General features: G+C 41.8%; 1 protein-coding gene across 1 annotated transcript in view; it reads right to left on the reverse strand.

Moving 5' to 3' along the window:
• Positions 1–24,304, reverse strand: part of LOC137439429 (inositol 1,4,5-trisphosphate-gated calcium channel ITPR1) — a 371,962-nt gene that overhangs the window by 212,693 nt on the left and 134,965 nt on the right. The window contains exons 15-17 of the mRNA XM_078767929.1: positions 19,690–19,848; positions 3,052–3,224; positions 2,382–2,501 (exon numbers count right to left, since the gene is read on the reverse strand). Coding sequence (XP_078624055.1) covers positions 2,382–2,501; positions 3,052–3,224; positions 19,690–19,848 — 452 coding nt within the window. The remainder of the gene's footprint in view (positions 1–2,381; positions 2,502–3,051; positions 3,225–19,689; positions 19,849–24,304) is intronic.

Genomic DNA, 24,304 nt, shown 5'->3' on the forward strand with positions numbered 1-24,304 from the left:
TTTTCCCAGTTTTTATTGAAATTTACGCAGTTTAATGTCTCAATGTACTCTGAAATTAAACTCTGAAATGTTTATAGAACAAATAAACAATTGGAGATACATAAGAAATCACAGAATCATTTTGTTTAACAAAATACAATTTAATTTTTTGACTCAGCAAAGTAGCCACCTTTTGCAGATATAACCGCCGAACACACCCGTGGCTTTCTCCAATGGAAATCAAATATTGTTCGGGAAGTTCTTCCCAACACTGTTGCAGAAGTTCCCACAAATGTGTTGCACTTGTAGGTTGCTTTGCTTTCACCCTTCTGTCCAGTTCATCCCAAACCAGCTCGATGGGGTTTAAGTCTGGAGACTGTGCTGGCCATTCCATGATTTGAAGCCTTCTGGCTTGTTCTTTTCCTCGAAGGTAGTTTTGACATAGCCTGGAGGTGTGTTTAGGGTCATTAACTTGCTGTAGGATGAACCCCTGACCAACTCGGCGTATACCAGAGGGTATTGCATGGTGCTGCAAAATGCTGTGGTAGCCGTTTTGGTTCAGGGTGCCAGTCACTCTGTGCAAGTCACCGACTCTGGATCCAGCAAAAGAGCCCCAGACCATCATGCTTCCTCCTCCATGTTTGACAGTTGGTGTCACACACTGAGGAACCATCCTTTCGCCTACTCGACGGCGTACAAAAACCCTGCGTAATGAACCAAAGATTTCAAATTTTGATTCATCGGTCCATAAGACCTTCTTCCAGTCTTCAGTAGTCCACTGGCGGTGCTTCATGGCCCAGGCAAGCCTCTTTATCTTATTTTGCCATCTTAGCAATGGCTTTCTTACTGCCACTCGACCTGTCAAACCTGCAGCTCGAAGTCTTCTCTTCACAGTTGAAACTGAGACTTGCTTACTTCGACCAGTGTTAAGCTGTTCTTGAAGCTGTTGTCCTGTGAGCCGCCTATCACGCAAGCTGTTGACTTTCAGAAACTTGTCTTCTGATTCTGTTGTGGCTTTGGGTCTGCCAGACCTCTTCCTGTCAGAGTTTCCTCCAGTTTCCAAGTGCCTTTTGATGGTGTAGGAAACTGTACTCACTGACACCTTGGCTTTCTTTGCAATTTCTCTAAAGGAGAGACCTACACTTTTAAGGGTTATAATGGTCCGTCTGTCTTCCTTTGTTAATTGCCTTTTTCTCGCCATTATGATAGCTATATACTACTTCCTGCAGTGCAATATTGTCCAAATAATGCTTCAGAGGGTGTAATAACAGTCTGTTCCAATACTGCTTTTATACAGACAGGGGGTTTGCAATCAAGTAATCAGCAGAGGTGCTGATCAACTTTCAAGGCTTAATTTACTTACAATGCTGCAGAACAGCTGAAAGTTGTTAACCCATTACTTGTTCCCTGAAGAAGGCCTTTTTTACAATATAACTTCAATTTACATTATTTTCCAGTTTTTTGCTAACCTAAACTTTTTTTTTTAACCTCGAGCAGTTTACTACTTACCTTTGTACCATTTCAGGTTATTCACTGGACTTGAATTGCTTAAATTTCAATAAAAACTGGAAAAATTGAGATGTTCCAAAACTTTTGACCGGTAGTGTAGCACAATGTTTCAAAACGTAGTGGACTAATTCAGATGAAACCTGGTCGATATGTTGGTTGTGTGACAAGGATGAATTTATTAGATTTTGTTACAAGTCTGGATTAGGATCTGGCCTATCAGTAGGATACAAAACAAACTGTTTAGGTTGGTGGAGTTATTTGCTCTACCGAGTGCCTGCCATTATCGTTTATGAATGTCCTTGTAATTAATTCATAAGCACACCAACATCTCATGATGTCCTTTATACTACAGTGATATATGTACAAGCTCCTCCATGAGCTTTGGGCACTGGAGAAAACAAATTTCATTTTACACTTCACACAACATGTGGTTCAAGAATACAACAACAACACAACATGCATTTTAAAGGCCATTTTCCCTGCTAGAGCGGGGGTTAGCCTGGCATCAATAAAATAACGTGCACTCTTACAGTCATTAGAAAGCTTCTCCCATAACTGGATGACTATTTTTGTACCCCCTCCTAACTGCCTACACTTCCATGAAGTCGTTTTTTTGATGCAAAAATGAATGTTGGATCAACTTCATGGCTCAGGGAAACAAGAAGCGTAAATATCAGTAAATAAATATCCGTAAATTTTAATAAATAACTATCAGTAAATCGTCACCTGTAAATGTAATGCACAAAAAGTTCATTAGAGCTCAATAAGAATTTTGGTAACAGTACGAGCACTTGGCTTGTTCCAATGATGATTTGGGTCACAATTCCAAAATGGAAATCTGGGTCGACACAGAACTCCAAAATTAATGACTGTGGTTTAAACGTCTCACGCACTTAGTTTCAATGAGAATGTCAGCATTTTCAGGATCGAGCACAGACTTGCAGATAAGTTCCTGGGTGATGGGAATGGCAGTGTTGTTTGACACGCAGAGGTCAGACAGGTAATCCAGGAACCTGGGGGTAACAAGAACAAAGGGTAAGAAACACAAGGTCATGAGGGTGAGAGAGTTGATGAATAACCATCCAAAGAGAAGTAGGAATGTGGAGGAACCCAAAGCACAAGCGTTCTGAGAAGTGGTACCAAGGCAAATGAGAGAAAGAGGAACTCCCAAAAAAGGAGTACAGACAAAAAAAAAAAAAAATGAATATATTAATAGCAAGAGGAAAGGGCAAGTGAGGAGCATTCACCTAAATCAGAAAGACCTAGCTAGGAGAGTAGAAGTTAGAGAAATGAGAAAAGGAAAGATTTTGAACAAGAAGTGGTAAAAAGTGCAAAGTTGAAGGAGGAGAAGGTGCAAAGTCAAAGATAAAAAAGAAAATGCAAAGAGTGTGTGGAACCAAAGAGGAAGGAGCATGAAGTCAAAGAGGAAGAAGGAGAGTGTAAAGTTTAAGGGTAAGAAAAAGTGCAAAGTCAAAAAATAACAGAGATTAAATACAAAGAATAGGAAGGAGGCTGCAAAATATTAACGATTCAGTATGAAAGTGTAACCAATGACATGCAGACCTGGGCTCTCGGTTCTTGCGCACAAGTGACACAAATGTATTGATCTCAGCAGCAGTGATGTGCTTCTCAAGTAGTTTGCGGTTGTTGTGCAATAATGCTGTGATTGTGTCCTCTGCCAATACATCGTAGCCAATCTGCTTTTGCATGAATCCAAACTCCTTAGCAATGTATTCCTGTTACAAAACATGCAAGTTTGCAAGAATATAAATTTCACTTCGGTGATCAAGATAATATTTTAAAATTAGAGAGAATTAAAACAGGTTGAACTTCATATTTTGCAAAAAAAAAAAAAAAAAATTGTATGTGTGTGTATGTATGTATGTATGTATGTATACATATATGTATACTTACATGTATGTCTATGGGTATGTATATGTATGTGTGTATGAATATGTATATGTGTGTATGAATATGTATATGTGTGTATGAATATGTATATGTGTGTATGAATATGTATATGTGTGTATGAATGTGTATATGTATGTGTATGAATATGTATATGTACTCAAATATGTGTATGTACTCAAATATGTGTGTGTGTGTGTGTGTGTGTGTGTGTGTGTGTGTGTGTGTGTGTGTGTATGTGTATGCATGTGGGTATGTATGTGAATGTGTGTGCAATGTATATGCATGTATGTACATGTGTGTATGCATGTATGTGTGTGTATGTGTATGTGTGTGTACATATGTATGTTTTTATGTGTGTATGTATGTGTGTATGTATGTGTGTATGTATGTGTGTATGTATGTGTGTATGTATGTGTGTATGTATGTGTGTATGTATGTGTGTATGTGTGTGTATGTGTGTGTATGTGTATGTATGTGTATGTATGTGTATGTATGTGTGTATGTATGTGTGTATGTGTGTGTATGTATGTGTATGTATGTGTATGTATGTGTATGTATGTGTATGTATGTGTATGTACAGTCACGTGAAAAAGTAAGTACACCCCATGTAAAGTTTTGACTTTTTCAACATATTTCAACATACAGCTATTTGATCTTCATTTCAACAATATTGATAGATAAAGGTGATATAATATAACAAATATCATGAAACATTTACATTTTGTAGTCCATTGTATAATTTAAATAAACATAAATGCAAATTTCGCATGTGGAAAAAGTAAGTACACTGTGGACAGGACCATTGAGTGTGGACAGGAAAGCGACATCATAAAGATTGCATCGCTGGATACACTGTGTGCTCTGGAAAATTATATCACTTCCCTAAAGCTCAGTGGCTGTGTTTTCTGAAATAAAGTCTGGTGTTTCTTCTCATGCATTTATGTACATGTATGTTCGTGATTTGTGTTACAGCTTTGCCAGAAGGCCCCACAGAAATCAAGTAAAACATAAAAGTACAGTATAACATGAAACATAAACAAAACATTTTCTAAAGGTAGCACCACACTTTCAAATATAGAACGGCACTCAGGAGAGCACATACCGCCACCAGGTTGAACAGTTTACGTTTTGTGTCCCACTGAGAAGCCAGATCTGGATCCAACCTGAACCAAAATCGAATTGGCTTGTTTTTGTCTCAAACGATGAGATATATCTAAGGAGAGCACTCTATCTCTGTGCTATCCTGTCATGCAAAAATGAAAGTATTCCAAAGGACAGAAAGTATACCAAGGGAATATTGGGGCAGTGAGACTAGTAGAGGCATCAATTGGGATGAATGAACAAGAGAGAAAACTAGAACGCCACTCAGTAGAGCGCATACTCCTGCCGTGGGTGGCCGCTGCTGAGCCCTATCTTCCAATGGTAAAAAAAATCCTTCAAGAAATTTCCTGGATCCGGAATAATATCCTGAGCTTCACCAAAAACTAATCAATTCTTCCTTATCCCAAGGGCAATCATCCCACCAACTTTCATTCAAATCCGTTCACAACTTTTCCAGATATCTTGTTCACAAACACACGAACACACACATGGACGGACACGATCGAATGCATTACTCCCTAGCGGGAGTAATAAGGAAGGAAGTACAGCTATTTTCAAGAAGTGGGAAGAGGTATAGAAGGGGGTGGGGGGGGGGGGGGTGGGTTCAGGAAAACAGAAAAAAACTGGAATGGCACTCTTGGACGTCACGACGTCGACTGATATGCCTCCGCCCACATTATTACATCGTTACAATACTTGTACCAAGTTTGATTTAAATCCATTCAGCTGTTCTCAAGTTATCACATTTCTACCTGACATCTGACCTTTGACCTCTTGACCCCAAAATGTAATCAGTTCATGTTAACATCATTATACATACCTGAACCAAGTTTTAATTCAATCCCTTCAACTGTTCACAAGTTATCACACTTTTACCAGACATGACCTCTGACCTTTGCCCATTGACCGCATGACCCCAAAATCTAATCATTTAATCTTTACATCATTATACATACCTGTATCAAGTTTGAATTAGGTCACTCGAGCTATTCTCAAGTTATAGGCCTATAACAAACTTTCACCTTTGACCTCTTGGCCCCAAATTCTAATCATTTAATCTTTACATCATTAATATTATACATACCTGTACCAAGTTTGAATTACGGTAGACCAGACGGCATCAGCCCACGGGTCCTAAAATCCTGCTCTGCCGCTCTATCTCACCATCTCTCTGTTCTTTTCACCCTATCTTTTGCTCAAGGTCATCTGCCAGCATCCTGGAAATCAGCAAACATTACCGCTTTACACAAAAAAGGTGCAAAAACAGATCCTTGCAACTACAGACCAATCAGCCTGCTCCCAATTATCAGCAAAGTCATGGAATCCATCATTGCTTCGGATATGAAATCTTTCCTCTTCTCCAATGGCTTCCCCCCCCCCCCCCTTCCCATGCCTCCCCCCCTTCACATGCCTCCCCCCCTTCACATGCCTCCCCCCCTTTACATGCCTCCCCCCCACAGATCTCTCGATGTCTCCATGTCTCTCGGTCCCTGCTCTCAAATGTTGTGTTTGTGTCCTTCCCCCTCTCTCCCCATCTTGTCTACCGCTCCCGATGTTATTTGTTTTATGTGTCTGTTTGTCTTTCTGTGTGATTAATGTTCGCTCTTTCACGAGCCTCGATCTTGTATACAAAAAAAAAAAAAAAAAAAAAAAAAAAAATGGCTTGATCTCTGATCATCAATTTGGTTTCAGACCAGGTCACTCTACTCTGGACATGCTGCTTCTGCTGTCTCAACAATGGATGGAGGTCCTCAATGCCAAACAGGAAATCAGAGCTGTCTCCCTTGACATATCACGTGCCTTCGATACGGTCTGGCACCCAGCTCTGCTCACCAAACTCTCCTCCTATGGTATCCATGGAAATCTCCGTGCATGGCTTGCGGACTTCCTCTCTGGTCGTAGTCAACGTGTGGCCCTGAATGGATTTCTCTCATCTCCCCTTCCTGTTCAGGCTGGAGTTCCCCAAGGCAGTGTGCTGGGCCCTGTGCTTTTTCTGGTCTTTATCAATGATCTCTCCGACTCTCTGGAAAATCCTCTCTATCTCTTTGCTGATGACTCCACTCTCTGCCGCTCCATTCCTCTTCCCTCAGATCGGCAGTCTGCAGCCTCCTCACTCTCTGAAGACCTGGACAAAATCACAAACTGGTCAAACAAGTGGAACATGTCTTGCAATCCTGACAAATCTCACACTCTTACTACGTCTCTCCGAAAAGATCGACTGGACAACCCTCCCATCTACTTTCTCAACAATCCTCTCCAAGAAGTTCTGTCGCTCAAGCTTTTGGGTCTCACTATCTGCCATGATCTTTCTTGGGAAAACCACATTTCCAAGCTGGCCTCCAAAGCCAGTCGCCGACTGGGCATCCTCCGTCGTGCGAAGTCCTTCCTAGGCACACCTGAGCTCCTCACCACATACAAGGCTTTCATCCGCAGCTCAATGGAATACTGTTCTCCCCTATGGGCTGGTGCTCCTGCCTCACACCTGGCTCGGCTTCACGCTGTTGAATCCAAAGCTTTCAGAATCATTGGAATCTCCCGCGATGAAGCTATCTCTGAGGGCCTTTCACTCACTCACCGCAGGCAGGTAGGTGGTCTTTCTGTCTTCTACCGACTCCTCTCCGGCCTTGCTCCCCCAGCTCTCTCTGTGCTCTGTCCCCCAAATATTCCTACAGGTCGCACAAGATCTGCCAGCCACCCTCTGATGGTTAAACTGCCGAAATCTCGGCTCTCTGCTCACCTTCACTCTTTCATTCCTCTTTTCTCCCGCCTCTGGAACAAACTCCCACACTCACTTCAATCACACTCCTCCCTCCAGGTCTTTAAAACAGCTGTTCACCACCATCTCTTATCTTCCCCCATCCAAAACCTTGATCTTTTCTACCCCCACTAATTCACCCCAGATCCACCTTGTTTGAAATTCCAACTTCTTTCCTGGAAGTCCTGGCAGTGTCCATATGTTTTATACCTCTCCCACCCCCACCCTTCCCATGCCTCAAAGCCCTCTCCCTCCCACAGTTCTCTCGATGTCTCCATGTCTCTCGGTCCCTGCTCTCAAATGTTGTTTGTGTCCTTCCCCCTCTCTCCCCATCTTGTATACCGCTCCCGATGTTATTTGTTTTATGTGTCTGTTTGTCTTTCTGTGTGATTAATGTTCGCTCTTTCACGAGCCTCGATCTTGTATACAAAAAAAAAAAAAAAAAAAAATCACTTCAGCCGTTCTCAAGTTATAGGCCAATTACAAACTTTGACCTTTGTCCCCAAAATCTAATCAGTTAATCTTTACATCACTATACATACCTGTACCAAGTTTGACTAAGATCCCTTAAGCCATTCTCAAGTTATCGCGGTAACGAAAACCTATCACGGACGGACGGACAGCCAGAGGGACAGCCGGACGGACAACCTGAAAACATAATGCCTCCAGCAACTTCATCAACGGAGGCAAAAAAAATCACATAGTGATGGAGGATGACCTGACATAGTGGTCTTCCAACTTGAAACCCTGGTGGGAAAAGTGGGATTTAACAGACTACGGAAGGAGATTCTAGAATCAGGCAAGGAGAGGAACAAATGATGCAAGGCGCGTATAGTAACCTTAGATTTTTAGTTTCACAAGGAAATTGCTGGAAAAATGTGTGTGATCTGGAGAGACTTGGTAGGGACACAGGAATGAAAGGGAAGGGATAGAGAAAGGCGACAGAACACATAGGCCACCAAAGTGTCTGCCATTAGGGTGGAGCAGGCCATGTGCCATTTCTTCTTCATGCTAAATGGCAATACATTCAGTGCCTTGGATTTCACAGCATCCAGGAGAAACGTGGATGAAATAGGGGTACCGACCCTTATGGGAGATGGATATTCCATTGAGCATTGGAGAATGACCTTTGAGGTTGTAAAAGTGGGATTTACAAAGGAAGGACTTTGCACAATTAAGGAGGATGCCTAGTCGGGAGCTGGTTTTGGAGGCCAGCTTTGATATATGGTCTTACCAGCACAGTTCATAGCTGATGGTGAGACCCAAGTGTTTGAGAGACAAGAGACCAAGGATTTGATGTCTTGATGTTGTGATAAATATATAGTTGGAAAGTCAAAGCTATAATGGCTAAGATCAAGGAGCTAAGATTTACGCCTGCATCAGGGAAATGTTAGAGGTAAGTTGTATGGTAAAATGTGCACAAAATACAGTCATGTGAAAAAGTAAGTACACCCCATGTAAGGTTTTGACTTTTTCAACATATTTAAACATACAGCTATTTGATCTTCATTTCAACAATATCTATCTATAATTCCAGTAATCTCTGTGTGTATGTATGTATGTATGTATGTATGTATGTCTGTGACCGCTGTTTCTCGACAACCACGGGTCCGATATACTTTAAACTTGCCAGGTATATTGCTGGGGACCCGAGGATGTGCCTTTTCAAGGTTTCATATTAATCGGACAAGTAGTTAGCGAGCTATGTCCAAAAAACGATTCAACCAATCAGAGAGCAGCGAGCTATCACGTGTGCCGAACGTGCCGAACAGACTCTGCCTCGGACGGCACATTTGAGAGCGTATTCATTTATTTCACGTTGGCAAACTATGTTGGCGTTAAACTATGTTTTAAAACTAATTAAAACTACTTTGCGATTCTTTCGCTTTCCTGCGCGTTTGTGCACGTTATGGCGATTTCTTTACCAAACTCCGCAAGCCGTTCGCTTTGGACCAAACCATTTCATGTAAATAGAGGGGGGGGATTGTCACCGTACTCGCAAGCCGTTCGCTTTGGACCAAACCATTTCATGTAAATAGAGGGGGGGGATTGTCACCGTACTCGCAAGCCGTTCGCTTTGGACCAAACCATTTCATGTAAATAGAGGGGGGGGGATATAATTTTAGATATATATATAGTACGGGCATGCCCTAGTTGATAGATAAAGGTGATATAATATAACAAATCTCATGAAACATTTACATTTTGTAGTCCATTGTATAATTTAAATAAACATAAATGCAAATTTTGCATGTGGAAAAAGTAAGTGCACCCCTACATTTATCACTACGTCAAATACCTAAAATTAGAATCAGGTGCACCAGCTCAGGTGCAAATGATTAGAACATCGTTCGAAAGGATCTTGGAGGAACCTGTCTTATTTAAACCTCAGACATTTCGTTTGGTTTGCTCTATGTTGTTGAAGTGTGTGGCGTCACTATGCCAAGATCAAAAGAGCTCTCTGAGGCCTTCAGAAAGAAGGTTATAGATGCATACGAGTCTGGGAAGGGATTTAAAAAGATCTCCAAACAATTTGAAATCAATCATTCGACTGTCCGGAACATCATCTACAAGTGGAGAAGATTCCAAACAACTGCCAACTTGTTCAGGCCAGGCCGCCCCAGGAAGTTCAGCCCAAGAGCAGACTGCAAGATGCTGAAAGAAGTCTCGAAGAACCCCAGAATGTCATCATAGGACCTACAGGTAGCTCTTGCCACTGTTGATGTCAAAGTGCACGAGTCTACCATTAGAAAGAGGCTGCACAAATTTGATCTACATGGGAGGTGTGCCAGGAGGAAACCTTTGCTGTCCAGAAAGAACATCAGGGCAAGACTAAAGTTTGCCATTGAACACCGAGGCAAAGACCAGCACTTCTGGAACAATGTGCTCTGGACAGATGAGTCAAAGATAGAGCTATTTGGCCACAGTACCAGAAGACATGTTTGGCGAAAACCAAAGACAGCATTTGACCACAAGAACCTGATACCAACTGCAAAGCATGGTGGTAGAAATATTATGGTTTGGAGCAGCTTTGCTGCATCGGGGCCTGGGCAGCTCACCATCATATAATCCACTATGAATTCTTCATTGTACCAGAGGGTGCTTGAGGATAATGTGAGGCCATCTGTCGGAAAGTTGAAGCTCATCCGAAAGTGGACCTTGCAACATGACAATGACCCTAAACATACCAGTAAATGCACCGAGGAATGCCTGAAAAGAAAGAAATGGAGGGTTCTGGAATGGCCAAGTCAAAGCCCAGATCTAAATCCCATCGAGATGTTGTGGGGGAATTTGAAACAAGCTGTGCATGCAAGAAACCCCTCAAACATCGCACAGCTGAAAGAATTCTGCATGGAGGAGTGGGCAAAAATTTCTCCCAGTCGATGTCAGAGACTGGTAGACAGTTATAAAAAACGCCTACTTGAGGTTGTTTCTGCCAAAGGGGGCAATACCACCTATTAGAGCCAAGGGTGTACTTACTTTTTCCACATGCGAAATTTGCATTTATGTTTATTTAAATGATACAATGGACTACAAAATGTAAATGTTTCATGATATTTGTTATATTATATCACCTTTATCTATCAATATTGTTGAAATGAAGATCAAATAGCTGTATGTTGAAATATGTTGAAAAAGTCAAAACTTTAGATGGAGTGTACTTACTTTTTCACGTGAATGTCGGTGCTGTTTGTAAATCTTAGAGCAGAATAGGACAAGGTTGTAATGTGTAACAGTTTTTGTATAGGCGAGGCCAGGTGGAGTGCTTGTGGCCACGAAAAGGCACTGAAACAGCAGTATAAATGTGCTTTGCAGGACACAATGGACGCTTTGAAAACACTACAAGCAGGTATGGGAAATCTAGTGAGGGCTTGCAAAGGATTTATTTTATTTTATTTTGGATACAAGATCGAGGCTCGTGAAAGAGCTAACATTAATCACACAAAAAAAATCAAACAGACATATAAAACATACAATAAGGGGAGCGGTAGACAAGATGGGGAGAGAGGGTGAAGCACACAAACACAACATTTGAGAGCAGGGACATCGGGAGATCTGTGGGAGGGAGAGGGCTTGGGGGGAGGTGGGAGAAGTATAAAACACATGGACACTGCAAGGACATCCAGGAAAGAAGTTGGAATTTCAAAAAAGTGGATCTAGGGTGAATTAGCGGGGGTAGAAAAGATCAAGGTTTTGGATGGGGGAAGTTAAGAGATGGTGGTGAACAGCTGTTTTAAAGACCTGGAGGGAGGAGTCGGATTGAAGAGAGTGAGGGAGTTTGTTCTTCCATAGGTGGGAGAAAAGAGGAATGAAAGAGTGAAGGTGAGCAGATTGTGGGAGAAGTCGGAGAAGTGGGAGAAGCGGCCTTGTGTGCTGTCGGGAGGTCTCAGACAGGGGCAGAGTGGACAATGTGGCAGAGCGATTCCGCCCTTTACTCTCCACTTCTCTCCCAGTTCTGGGGAATGGACATTGGAGACCGGCTGTGGATGCTCCAAGAAGAGATAAAAATTATTGAGCATGCCTGTGCGCCCTCTCTCCGTTTCATGGCTTGTCCAAGGAGGACCAATCGAGAGACGAGGATGCCATTTTACCACCTTTTCCTCATCTACCCCAATCCATGCCAGCCTGCATGACATCATCATCTCGCAGCTACGACCAGCTCATGCCTGCACAAGTCCTCACCTATTCTGTTCCCAGTCATGGTATGAATCTGATATTGTCGGTGGTATTAGCAAGGTTATTACCTCTACCACCAAAGGTTATTTTTCCGCACCTGTTTGTCTGTGAGCAGGATATCTCAAAAAGGTATTGATTAATTTGGATGAAACTTGGTGGAAACATTCTGTGTCGTTCTGTGGATCAATTGGATGAAACTTGGGTGTGTGACAAGGACGAATTGATTAGATATCAATGAAGATCCGGATACTAGAGTTTTCAAAGTGATGTTTCAACATTTCACCATTGAGAGATAAGCTGTGTAAATGGTCAAAGGGGACTAGGGGGTGTAAAGGGTCTAAAGGGATCGAAGTGGTATAAAGGGTCTAAGGGGTGTAGGGGTCTAAAGGGATGTAAATGGTCTAAGGGGTGGGTCTAAGGGGTGTATATGGTCAAAGGGAACTAAGGGGCGTAAAGGGTCTAGGGGGTGTAAAGGGTCTAAAGAGGTCTAAGGGGTGTAAATGGTCAAAGAGGTCTAAGGGGGTGTAAAGGGTCTAAAGGGGTCTTTCAAAGTTTCACCATTGAGAGATAAGGCAAAAAACAATATTTATCATGATATTTATTTATATTTATATGTCATGGATGGATTCGGCCAAAACATGGTGGACAGGTTGGGTGTGTAACAAGGACCAATTGATTCGATTTTATTGAAGATCAAGTCTTTTTTTAAGTGATTCATCACCATTGAGAGATCGGGTCAAAAACGATATATACAGTCATGTGAAAAAGTAAGTACACCCCATGTAAAGTTTTGACTTTTTCAACATATTTCAACATACAGCTATTTGATCTTCATTTCAACAATATTGATAGATAAAGGTGATATAATATAACAAATATCATGAAACATTTATATTTTGTAGTCCATTGTATAATTTAAATAAACATAAATGCAAATTTCGCATGTGGAAAAAGTAAGTACACCCCTACATTTATCACTACTTCAAATACCTAAAATTAGAATCAGGTGCGCCAGCTCAGGTGCAAATGATTAGAACATCGTTAGAGAGGATCTTGGAGGAACCTGTCTTATTTAAACCTCAGACATTTAGTTTGGTTTGCTCTTTGTTGTTGAAGTGTGCGGCATCACCATGCCGAGATCAAAAGAGCTCTCTGAGGCCCTCAGAAAGAAGGTTATAGATGCCTACGAGTCTGGGTATGGATTTAAAAAGATCTCCAAACAATTTGAAATCAATCATTCGACTGTCCGGAAGATCATCTATAAGTGGAGAAGATTCCAAACAACTGCCAACTTGTTCAGGCCAGGCCGCACCAGCAAGTTCAGCCCGAGAGCAGACCTCAAGATGCTGAAAGAAGTCTCTAAGAACCCCAGAATGTCATCACGGGACCTACAGGTAGCTCTTGCCACTGTTGATGTCAAAGTGCACGAGTCTACCATTAGAAAGAGGCTGCACAAATTTGATCTACATGGGAGGTGTGCCAGGAGGAAACCTTTGCTGTCCAGAAAGAACATCAGGGCAAGACTAAAGTTTGCCAATGAACAGTGAACACCTAGGCAAAGACCAGCACTTCTGGAACAATGTGCTCTGGACAGATGAGTCAAAGGTAGAGCTATTTGGCCACAGTACCAGAAGACATGTTTGGCGAAAACCAAAGACAGCATTTGACCACAAGAACCTGATACCAACTGCAAAGCATGGTGGTGGAAAAATTATGGTCAGGGCCTGGCAGCTCACCATCATAGAATCCACGATGAATTCTTCATTGTACCAGAGGGTGCTTGAGGATAATGTGAGGCCATCTGTCGGAAAGTTGAAGCTCAACCGAAGGTGGACCTTGCAACATGACAATGACCCTAAACATACCAGTAAATCCACCAAGGAATGACTGAAAAGAAAGAAATGGAGGGTTCTGGAATGGCCAAGTCAAAGCCAGGATCTAAATCCCATCGAGATGTTGTGGGGGGATTTGAAACGAGCTGTGCATGCAAGAAACCCCTCAAACATCGCACAGCTGAAATAATTCTGCATGGAGGAGTGGGCAAAAATTTGTCCCAGTCGATGTCAGAGACTGGTAGACAGTTATAAGAAACGCCTACTTGAGGTTGTTTCTGCCAAAGGGGGCAATACCACCTATTAGAGCCAAGGGTGTACTTACTTTTTCCACAGAAGGAAATGGCATCTCTGTTAATTTTTTGTTGAATAAATTATTGCAAAGTCAATTTTTCATTGATTTTTGTTCAATTAGATCACCTTTATCTATAGATAGTTTAAATGCAGATCAAATATTGATGTCCACATATGTTAAAAAGATTAAAAAACATTTCATGGGGTGTACTTACTTTTTCCACATGCGAAATCTGCATTTGTTTATTTAAATTATGCAATGGACTACAAAATGTAAATGTTTCATGATATTTGTTATATTATATCATCTTTATCTATCAATATTGTTGAAATGAAGATCAAATAGCTGTATCTTGAAATATGTTGAAAAAGTCAAAACTTTACATGGGGTGTACTTACTTTTTCACGTGACTGTATGCAGTGAGTATCAAAAAAAACGGTAATCCGAATTCAAGGGGTTAATATGCAAAGGTTATTTATTTTGTCAATTTACATGTGGTTTACTAATTAAGAGGAGATCCTCAGCTTTCCATTGATACCTTCCATGCATCAATGCTGTCATACATGACCGAGTACATGTTCATTGAAAATGACAAGTTCAAATCGCATTTTTACAAGTTTGGCTAATCGATGCAAGTCAGGATTATTGGTGCAAAATGAACGTCAGATGTGAACTTTTCTCAGGAATGATTGGCCTTTATGCACCCACACCTTCAACATGTCCACCTCCCCTTTCAACACAAAGCTCACAGCAGCGGACCATGCCCTGAACTGCTCGTTTCACCATAGCCGGGTCATTGGGCAAAGCATCCACTTCATGCCGAATACGGCCCTGTAATTCGTCAAGATCACGGGGAGGAGTTACGAACACCTTCTTCTTTAAATGTCCCCAAAGGAAATAATCACATGGTGTGAGGTCAGGTGATCTTGGCGGCCATTCCACTGCATGGTTGAGGGCGATGACTCGGTCTCCAAAGAGTTCCCTCAGTCGATCTCGGACAGAAATAAGACGATGTGCTGGGGTCCTGTCTTTGACCCACCAGAGATATCTGAAGACACCACGAACTTGTCGCTCAAAGTTCTCCTCCAGCTGCGGTAAAACTTCATTATTGATCATCTGCAGATACCTGTTACCATAGACATTCCTTTAAAAGAAAAATGGCCCGATCACCTGACCACTTCCACAAAGTCCCAACCAAACAGTCCACTTTTGTCGATTCATGTTGGTGTCAAAATTAAATTCCGGGGCTTGTCCTGTCGGTGCATATTCAAGAACATTATGGGTATTGACCTTGCCGTCCATGGCGAAAGCAGCTTCGTCGCCGATAACGAGATACCGCAGGAAATTGACATCTGCTTAGCAACGTGCTATCAACCGTCTGGCAAGCACCAGCATCCTGGCAAAATCCCCTGGCGTAAGTTGATGCCGGATGTGAATCCGATATGGATGTTGGTGGAGGTCCAGTCTTGTGATTCGGTTGAATGTTGCCGAAGGCAATCCCGTCCCATTTCGTCTTGCGCTGGTATCCCTCGGATGCTCCAAAACTTGCTGCCTTACTGCTGCAATGTTCATTTCCGATCGCCCAGTGCGCCTCCTACCAGAATTCTCCTTGTTGCGGTTGAGGCTATTGCCATGCTCTTGGTATTTTCTAACATTCGCCCAGATGGTTTTGGCTGCTGGAGGCTCCCGTTCTGGGAAACGTTCCCTGAACGCATCACGAGTTCACTGAAAACTTCCAGTTTGGTGAAAGGTTGTAACCACGAAGGTCCGCTGTTTAGTTGTAAGTTGAACCATCTTTTGAATGGCTCAGACTGTCTCTAAACCCATACACTGTAGGCCCATCTTAAATACCCATCTTAAACATAGGATGACGCAACCGACGATTACCAGACCAGCTTAACAATTTTACATAATCAACTTGGCAGTCAACAAGTAATGCGTCCATTTAAAACTGTCTTGCACCGATTAGCCAAACTTGTAAAAATGCGATTTGAACTTGTCATTTTCAATGAACATGTACTTGGTCATGTGTGACACCAATGATGCATGAAAGGCATCAATGGAAAGCTGAGGACCTCCTCATAATTGGTAAACCACATGTAAATTGTCAAACTAAATAACCTTTGCATATTAACCCCTTGAATTCGGATTACCTTTTTCTTGATACGCACTGCATATAAAAATATATAAAAGCGAAATGTCTGTTTGTTTGTTTCTTTGTGAACCTACTCCTCTGAGCTCCCAAGGTTAATCGGCACAAAACTTCATAGGATAACATCTTTTACCACCCTGCACCTAAATAGGGGTTTTAAAACAGTTATTTTCTCACAATTCATAACTTAAAACCATCCGAGCCGCCACCTGTCACCATGATCTCTGAGGGTCGATCCACATATATAAATCTTCATAAAAAGCCCAGTTTTGATCAGATATCAACACGGATATCGATATAATTAGTTTGATGGTGAGCTCCGATCATGAAATATGTTATCATATGTGAGAAACATCTCTTAATTAAGACGTTACCATGATCGGTAAGTTCGGCAAAGAAGGAGTCATGTGACTTCTCAAATGCGCTAATTATTCAAAAACCGAAAATAGTACAAACACAACCTATAGATAGTTTTAAAGGTAATTTTACTCCTCATCTAACATCACTATCAAGGGTGAAAAAATAGATGGTAGAAAAAAGGACCGATGTTACCTTTGTGTGGGCAACCGCCAGTTTCAGCATTATTTGAATGATCCTCGGGGGATAGTAACTTGTTCAATAGCTAATTCTAAAAGCAGTAAAATCAAACATCGTTTTGGTCATTCGCAGAGGTCTGTATTAGACTGCATTAGCTGGGCCTCTGATGTGACAGTATGTTATAACTCAGATCAAAATCTGGCTTTGGCAACTTGACTAGAATCACAGAAGACCTTAGCTGCACTGCCATGGATTATATTGATGCAGTGGCAAATCCCAGAAACTCTTATGGTGGAACTTTTCATTTTTACACAATAGGAATGGAGTGTTGGGATGAGTAACTGTTGGCTGGTCCATGTTAGTACTCATAGAAAGAGTTGTAATATTGAGTCTTCATAATTAGATTGGCAATACAATTCTTACAAAAACAAAAAACCGATTCGATCGTTTTGGTCAAATATGTGCAAGACGGACTTTCCAGTGGGCTGGGTGGATTGTAAGTGAAAGGGTTGCATGAAATCAGAAAACAACTTTGAGACAGTCATGAAACCACTATTTTGTGAGATTTAAAAAATTCATATTCTATCAAATTCTTAGACTGACATTGTGAATTATAGATTTTTTAAAATGATTTTTTTAAAGATCAAAGCTGATATGACATGTTTTTACTATTTCATATGCAGCGTGTGGCTGCTAGTTGCACCGCTGATGCAGTGCCCCATTATCAGTAGGCTGGTACTCATTTTGCTGACCTCGGAAGGATGACAGGCTGAGTCAACTCACCTGGTGTTATGTAACAGCACGACAGGGGTTCGAACGTACGACCCTAAGATTTTAAGCCAGTTTTAACCGTTAAGCCTACATCAGGTTTGAAGGACCATGTTGACTTCTGCCCTGGTCCAAGCTGGGCATTCCACAATACAGGACTTTTGATATGACCGAACCCGCCACATAATGCTTTGTGCACATACACAGAAACCCCGATCAACAACGGCCATCGGGGCATGCTTAAATATATTGTGTGCGAGAGATAAGGATTGTTCAGTAAAATGGCTCAGAATGGCTCTAAATGAAGTCGAAAATACTTGGGAAAGTACCTGAGAGAAAGGGGTGTGCCTCTGCACATGGAAAGAGTTGGAGAAATTTCTCAGCTCGTTGAAAAAGCTGAAATCTTATAGCTGTCCATACTGCAGGCTCCCGACGATGTGGACCAATGCAAGGCGGAAGAACTGTGGACGGGCACATGCTACCCAAACCCTCGGCCATCGCTGCCAGTGAGTGGACTTTGAACCTTGCGGGAGTGCCTCCTGTGAACACGGCAGGCTTGGTGATTTATTTATTGGATGTCGGCAATTGGAAAGACGATACTGTGTGTCATTACCAACAAAGTAATGGTTACCAACTCTTTGACAAAGGACATATTCGTGATATGAAAATACACAAAGCTTGTGCCAGCTAATTTACATGGGAGCGATATCTATGAGGCAGACTTCCCTGCAGGAGACATCATATCTGGTTTGGGTGCTTCTTAACAGCGATGGGAAGGTCATTTACGGCCAAGGCCGAGCGAGAGTACTATTTGCATGGAGGAGGAAGATGACCCAATGCATTACAGTTGATAAGTACAATGAATGTCCTCCCTGATCCCTTATATTAAAAAAAATTCCCAACATAAAAATAAAGAAAAGGAAGGAGTTGTGCTCTCCCCTATGCACTGGCACCCCTGCTTCGCTCAGCTTGCAGCCATATAAACCATGGCCTTCAAGATCGTTGGAATCTCTTGTGACGAAGACGAATCGATGGGCCTATAACTTTCACATTGCAGACAGGTTGGTGGTCCCTTTATCTTCTACCACCTCCTTTGTAGTCTTGCATCCTCTGCTTTCTCTGTTCTCTGTCCCCTCCCTGTCTGACCAATCCCTCCCTCTCTCCCCCAACCCCACCTTCCCCCCTCCAGGCTTCTGCAGGTCACACGTGGTCCACCAGCAACCTCATCTGGTGAAACTCAAAATTCACAATCACTGCTCGCCTCAACTTATGCGTTCCTCTTTTCTTTTTTTTCCTGCCTGTGGAAACAGCTTTCCCATTCTCTTCAATCAAGCTGTCCACCACCATCTCAGATAATCCTCCATTGAAAACCATGATCTTTTCTACCCCCATTAACTCTCCCCAAGCCCACCTCGTTCAAGTTTTTCCTTCCTTAGAGATTGCTTTTGTATCCATTTTATTCACCACGTGTGTCCTCTCCAAACCCTCATTCTTCCCTACATCCCTCAATTTATCCAAGTCTCCCTTTCTGCTGTTCCTTTTATTTTGTTATGTCCTGATCCGTTCTATGTTCTAGCTCCTCCTCAAACCCCGACTTTGTATTAAAAAAAAGGAGAAAAAAAAAGGCAAGCCTGGCATTACCTATTCAATAAAACGTCTTCCAATGAGCAAAATGTCTTCCGACCACCAGAAAAATGCTGATGAAGCTCCTCTGCCTCAATTTGAAGACAAGGACATGTATAATGCAATAGATGTAGACTCTGTGCAAATTTGTGGTAATTAAACTATTCTGTTACACAATAATTGCTGAATGAAGCAAAATGAATTCAAACAGTGTTTGAGTTCAATCAGACCCCAATATCACAAATATGACGTGGGGTTAAACCCACCAGCAAACCAAACAGGAGGCAGGATATTCTTCAATTGAGGACAAAACACTCAAACACTATGCCTGCTTTACACTCCCGTCGAAGCACTGAGTACCTGAGATATGGACCTGGGATCACCATATCAAGAGCTGCATCAATTTTACCACAGTCTCCTGACATCGTTATCATTCAAGTAAGAGGATAATGATGTCTCCAAATGTCCTTGTGAAATATGTGCCTTGCACAAGCTACTCCTGCGATAGTATATGAGAGTCTGGGATCATAAAAAAATGAAATATCCTCACCTGGTTCTTACGGTAATCTTGCTGAGAATGTCGCAGCACACGATAGCATAAACGACAAATGTGGCGAAAAGGTGCATGCCGTTGATCTGAAAGCTCCTCCATTCTCAGCATGGGGCCATTACCGCTGTCCACAAAAGGAGCACGCAGCAGCTCAAATATCTACATGTGGAACAAAATGGGAAACATGAAATGTTCATTGCAGCTTTTCAAAGTAGATATTCCAAAATAAACCAATGTTTATTCCTGCTACACTAACGTCTTACATTACCGGGGTATTCAGGGTATTCATAACTGCATTGCAGGGTATTCATAACTCAACTTAAAATTCCTGTAAAAGTATGTGTTCATCAGAAACTGTTTCAGTGTCCATGGTAATGTAAGACGTTAGTGTAAGACCATATGGGGAAACTTTGATGACCATGAGCTACCCATAAATATTATTCTATTTCATTTTTATTTAACCCGCAGTGTTGTTTTAGGTATTGGAACAGTTCTGGAGGGTGAGAACATGACATTTCACACCAAAAAAATTTGTGGACCACCCTAACATACACCCATTCCTTTACATTTATTTTCCCTTCGTCCGTGTTCCAAATCTGGTGAGGGGGCGCTCCATTTAGGTTTTAGTTTATCGGCGTGCTTTTCTTGTTACCGGCATTCCGTTTAATAAACCTGTTTATTTTTGTACATTTTAAATCCATTTTTCATGTGAGTTATTTTTGCAGGTTTGAAGACTGCTCGGCAGGATCCCACAAGGGATCAGGATCCCATAAGGCTTTCCAGCTTCTTCTTCTTCTTCTTCGTTCTTCCTCCGTGTAGATCGTGAGTCCGCATTTGATCGTCGCCTTTGGGGTTAAAGCTCGCTCGATTGCTATTCGTGATTTCCCGGTCTTCACCGAGGGGAATCACACGCCAATATACTTAATGATAATATACTTAATATACAATAATTAATAAAATGACTTGATATACTTAAGGACAATGTGGACTTAATATTTGGTAGCACAGCCTTTGGACAAAATAACTGCAGTCAAGTGCTCCCCATAGCCATGAATGAACTTCCTACACCTCTCTACTGGCAGTTTGGCCCACTCTTCTTGTACAAACTGCTCCAGTTCTCCCAGATTTGAAGGGGGCCTTCTCCCAACTGCTGTTTTCAGATCTCCCCACAGGTGTGCAATGGGATTTAGATCTGGACTCATTGCTGGTCACGTCAGAACAGTCCAGCGTTTTATCTTGAACCATTCCTGGGTGCTTTTTGAAGTGTGTTTGGGGTCATTGTCCTGCTGCAAGACCCATGACCTTCGACAAAGACCCAGCTTTCTGACACTAGGTTGAACATGGCGCTCCAAAATGCCTTGGTAATCTCCTGATTTAATGATGCCATGCACACATTCAAGGCACCCAGTGCCAGAGGCAGAACAGCAACCCCAAAACATCACTGAACCTCCTCCATGTTTGACTGTAGGGAAGGTGTTCTTTTCTTTGAAGGCTTCATCTTGTTTTCTGCAAACCTAGAGATGATGTGTTCTACCAAAAAGCTCTAATTTGGTCTCATCTGTCCACAGCACATTCTCCCAGAAGGATTTTGGCTTGTTCAGGTGTGTTTTAGCAAACTCCAGTCGGGCTTTCTTATGTCTCTCTCTCAGCAGCAGTGGGGTCCTCCTGGGTTTCTTTTCATTGAGGTGGTGACGAATGGTGCGAGTTGAAACTGTCGTACCTTGTGTCTGAAAGTCAGCATGAATCTATTTGGCAGTTGATCGAGGTGCTTTCTCCACCATTCGAACAATCCTTCGCTGCAATCTTTGATCAAGTTTTCACTTGCAGACACGTCCAGGGAGGTTGGCTACCATGCTATGGGCCTTAAACTTCTGATAAAATGGCGTACGGTGGACACAGGAACATCAAGGTCTCTGGAGATGGACTTGTAGCCTTGAGATTGTCCATGCTTGGCTACAATCTTGTGTCTGACCTCCTCAGACAATTCTCTGGTTGTATTTCTTTTCTCCATGCTCATTGCAGCACATACAATGACACAAAACAGCAGATTGACTCCTTTTCTCTATTCAAACTGGTTGAATGAGTGATTTTTATATTGTAGGCACCTGCAACTCACCACAGGCGAGTTAAATTCCAAAGTAAAGGAGAATCACCTACTGGAAATGCAATTATTTCTAACAACTTCTAAAAGGTGCAAATAATATTGTCCGGGCCATTTTAGGATTTATGTATGGAATAAGCTAAGATTTAGGAATTTTTTCAGCTTTTTTTGATTTGTTCCACTGCAAACCAAAGAAATACAGGGTGATTCACATACGACGTACTATTTTGTTTTTCAATAACTCTGTGTTGCGTGAACCGATTTACTTGTAATTTGCAGCACTTATAGACAAATATTCCCCATTTATTATGTGAAAATTTCATTTAAAAATAATTGATACAAATTTAGTTATTGGTCTCGATATGGCGGCCGTCACTTTTGATGATGGCAAACAGCCTGACCTCTTGCCATGACATGACATGTCGATTAACATGTCGATTAAATTGCTCTTAAACGTTGATAATTATGGAACCGGTCTTAGGGTCAGCTTTACACTTTTTATCAGCATAATGTAAAGAAAAAATCAGCAAGACTGGCAAGTTACAACAGTCAGGAGCGTGCAAAAGCTGCAACCTGGTATGAGGGGACAAAAAGCTTAATCGAAGTGAAACGACGTCTTCGAACGGAGTTTGGTCGAAGCTGGGTGCTGCCAAGCAATGTCCAAAGTGTACACGACTCGACCAAGAGACTTGCTGGAACTCAGGTACCGCATCAGGAATGCCTTCTGGGAGATCACTGATGAAATGCGGCAGAAAACCATGCTCGAATACAAGCAGAGACTGTTCCGAGTGATCGAAAATGACGGCCGCCACATCGAGACCCATAACTAAATTTGTATCAATTATTTTTTAATGAAATTTTCACATAATAAATAGGGAACATTTGTCTATAAGTGCTGGAAATTACGAAATTACAAGTAAATCGGTTCACGCAACACAGAGTTATTCAAAAACAAAATAGTATGTCGTATGTGAATCGCCCTGTACACATGTGGATACCAAAAGATTTTTAAATTTCAACAATTTTCTGGAAGAAATGGTGCATTATTTGAAAAACGTGCAAGGCTGCCAATATTTTTGGCCACGACTGTACATATAATAAATGTCAGTGTGTGTCAGTCAATCAATCAGTGTGTTTATGTGTCTCCTCCATAACTCCAAAACCATGAAACCTAGTGGCCTGAAACTTTGCATGCATACTAAGGGAACTCTAAGGGAGTGCATGAATGAAAACTGGGTACTGGTATTTGGGTAAATTTATTTAAATCCCTCCTTCTACACTGTCATCTTGATTCAAAGCACCATAGGATAGGGTGTCACTCTACTGGGATCTGCAATACTTGTAGGAAAACCAAAGATTTGAACCATCTTTTTAAAAAGTTCCCTCTATGCGACGGACCAAGGATGAGTCTATTTCAAAGATTGGCAGGTTGGATCTGCCGAACATTTTCAGCTATTTGAACCAGAAGCATTGCCAACTCTGCAAGACTGTTCTGAAATTTTAAAAAGAGAATGGGAAATCCATGAAGTATTATGGATTACCTAAAGTTTCCTTCATTCACCGCTGTTATGGCTGTGCACGTGGCGTTTATATAACCTCGTGGCACTGAAAATGCCATAAAAGTTAAAAAGAAGAAGAACATGCCTCCTTCTCATATTCAGCGAAGCTATGGGTGTTGTTTTGAGAGAGAGCTGCGGTGCAACCCTACAGTGTTCACACGTCCTTTTACAATGCGGCAGTGCCAAGTGAGTGACATGGTAAGGTAAGGTAAGGTGAAGTGAAGTGAAGTGAAGTGAAGTGAAGTGAAGTGAAGTGAAGTGAAGTGAAGTGAAGTGAAGTGAAGTGAAGTGAAGTGAAGTGAAGTGAAGTGAAGTGAAGTGAAGTGAAGTGAAGTGAAGTGAATGACAAGGTATTACGTACACAGTTCAGTCATCTGCATGAATACTACATGGAATGAATACATCACAGTGCTAATTCATGGGCAAAAAATAATAATAAAGAACGTGTGTGTGTGTGTGTGTCTGTGTGTGTGTTTGTGTGTGTGTGTGTGTGTGTGTGTGTGTGTGTGTGTGTGTGTGTGTGTGTGTGTACAAAAATATTAACAAAAGAGAGTGTGTGTATGTTCGGTTGTTATGTCTATTTGCGGGTTTCAGGAGGCGGAAAAGAGTGGGCATCTGTAGGGAGATGGTGTGGGAGGAGGCAGGGAATAGGGTGAGGTGAGGGAGAAGCAGGGGCGGGAGGAGGGATCAAGCGTTGCCCGGCAACACTGGGTACCTTCGCTAGTCTATAATAATACATAGAATGAACACACAAACAACCACAGCCACAATGACAGCAGCAACAACTACACTTTATAAAAGATCCTTTTTGCATGTTTCACTTCATTTTACATCCTCATTGATACTCAGAGATAGACATGCAATATGTTTGTGAAGTGCAACATGCTGTCTTTTGATTAAATCCATCAGTGAAGAGACAGTTAGGCACAGCTAGTCATCACCTAAATATTCAGTT

Source organism: Myxine glutinosa, chromosome 1 (genome assembly GCF_964187855.1).
Source record: "Myxine glutinosa chromosome 1, kmMyxGlut1.1, whole genome shotgun sequence".
Classification (NCBI taxonomy): Eukaryota; Metazoa; Chordata; class Myxini; order Myxiniformes; family Myxinidae; genus Myxine; species Myxine glutinosa.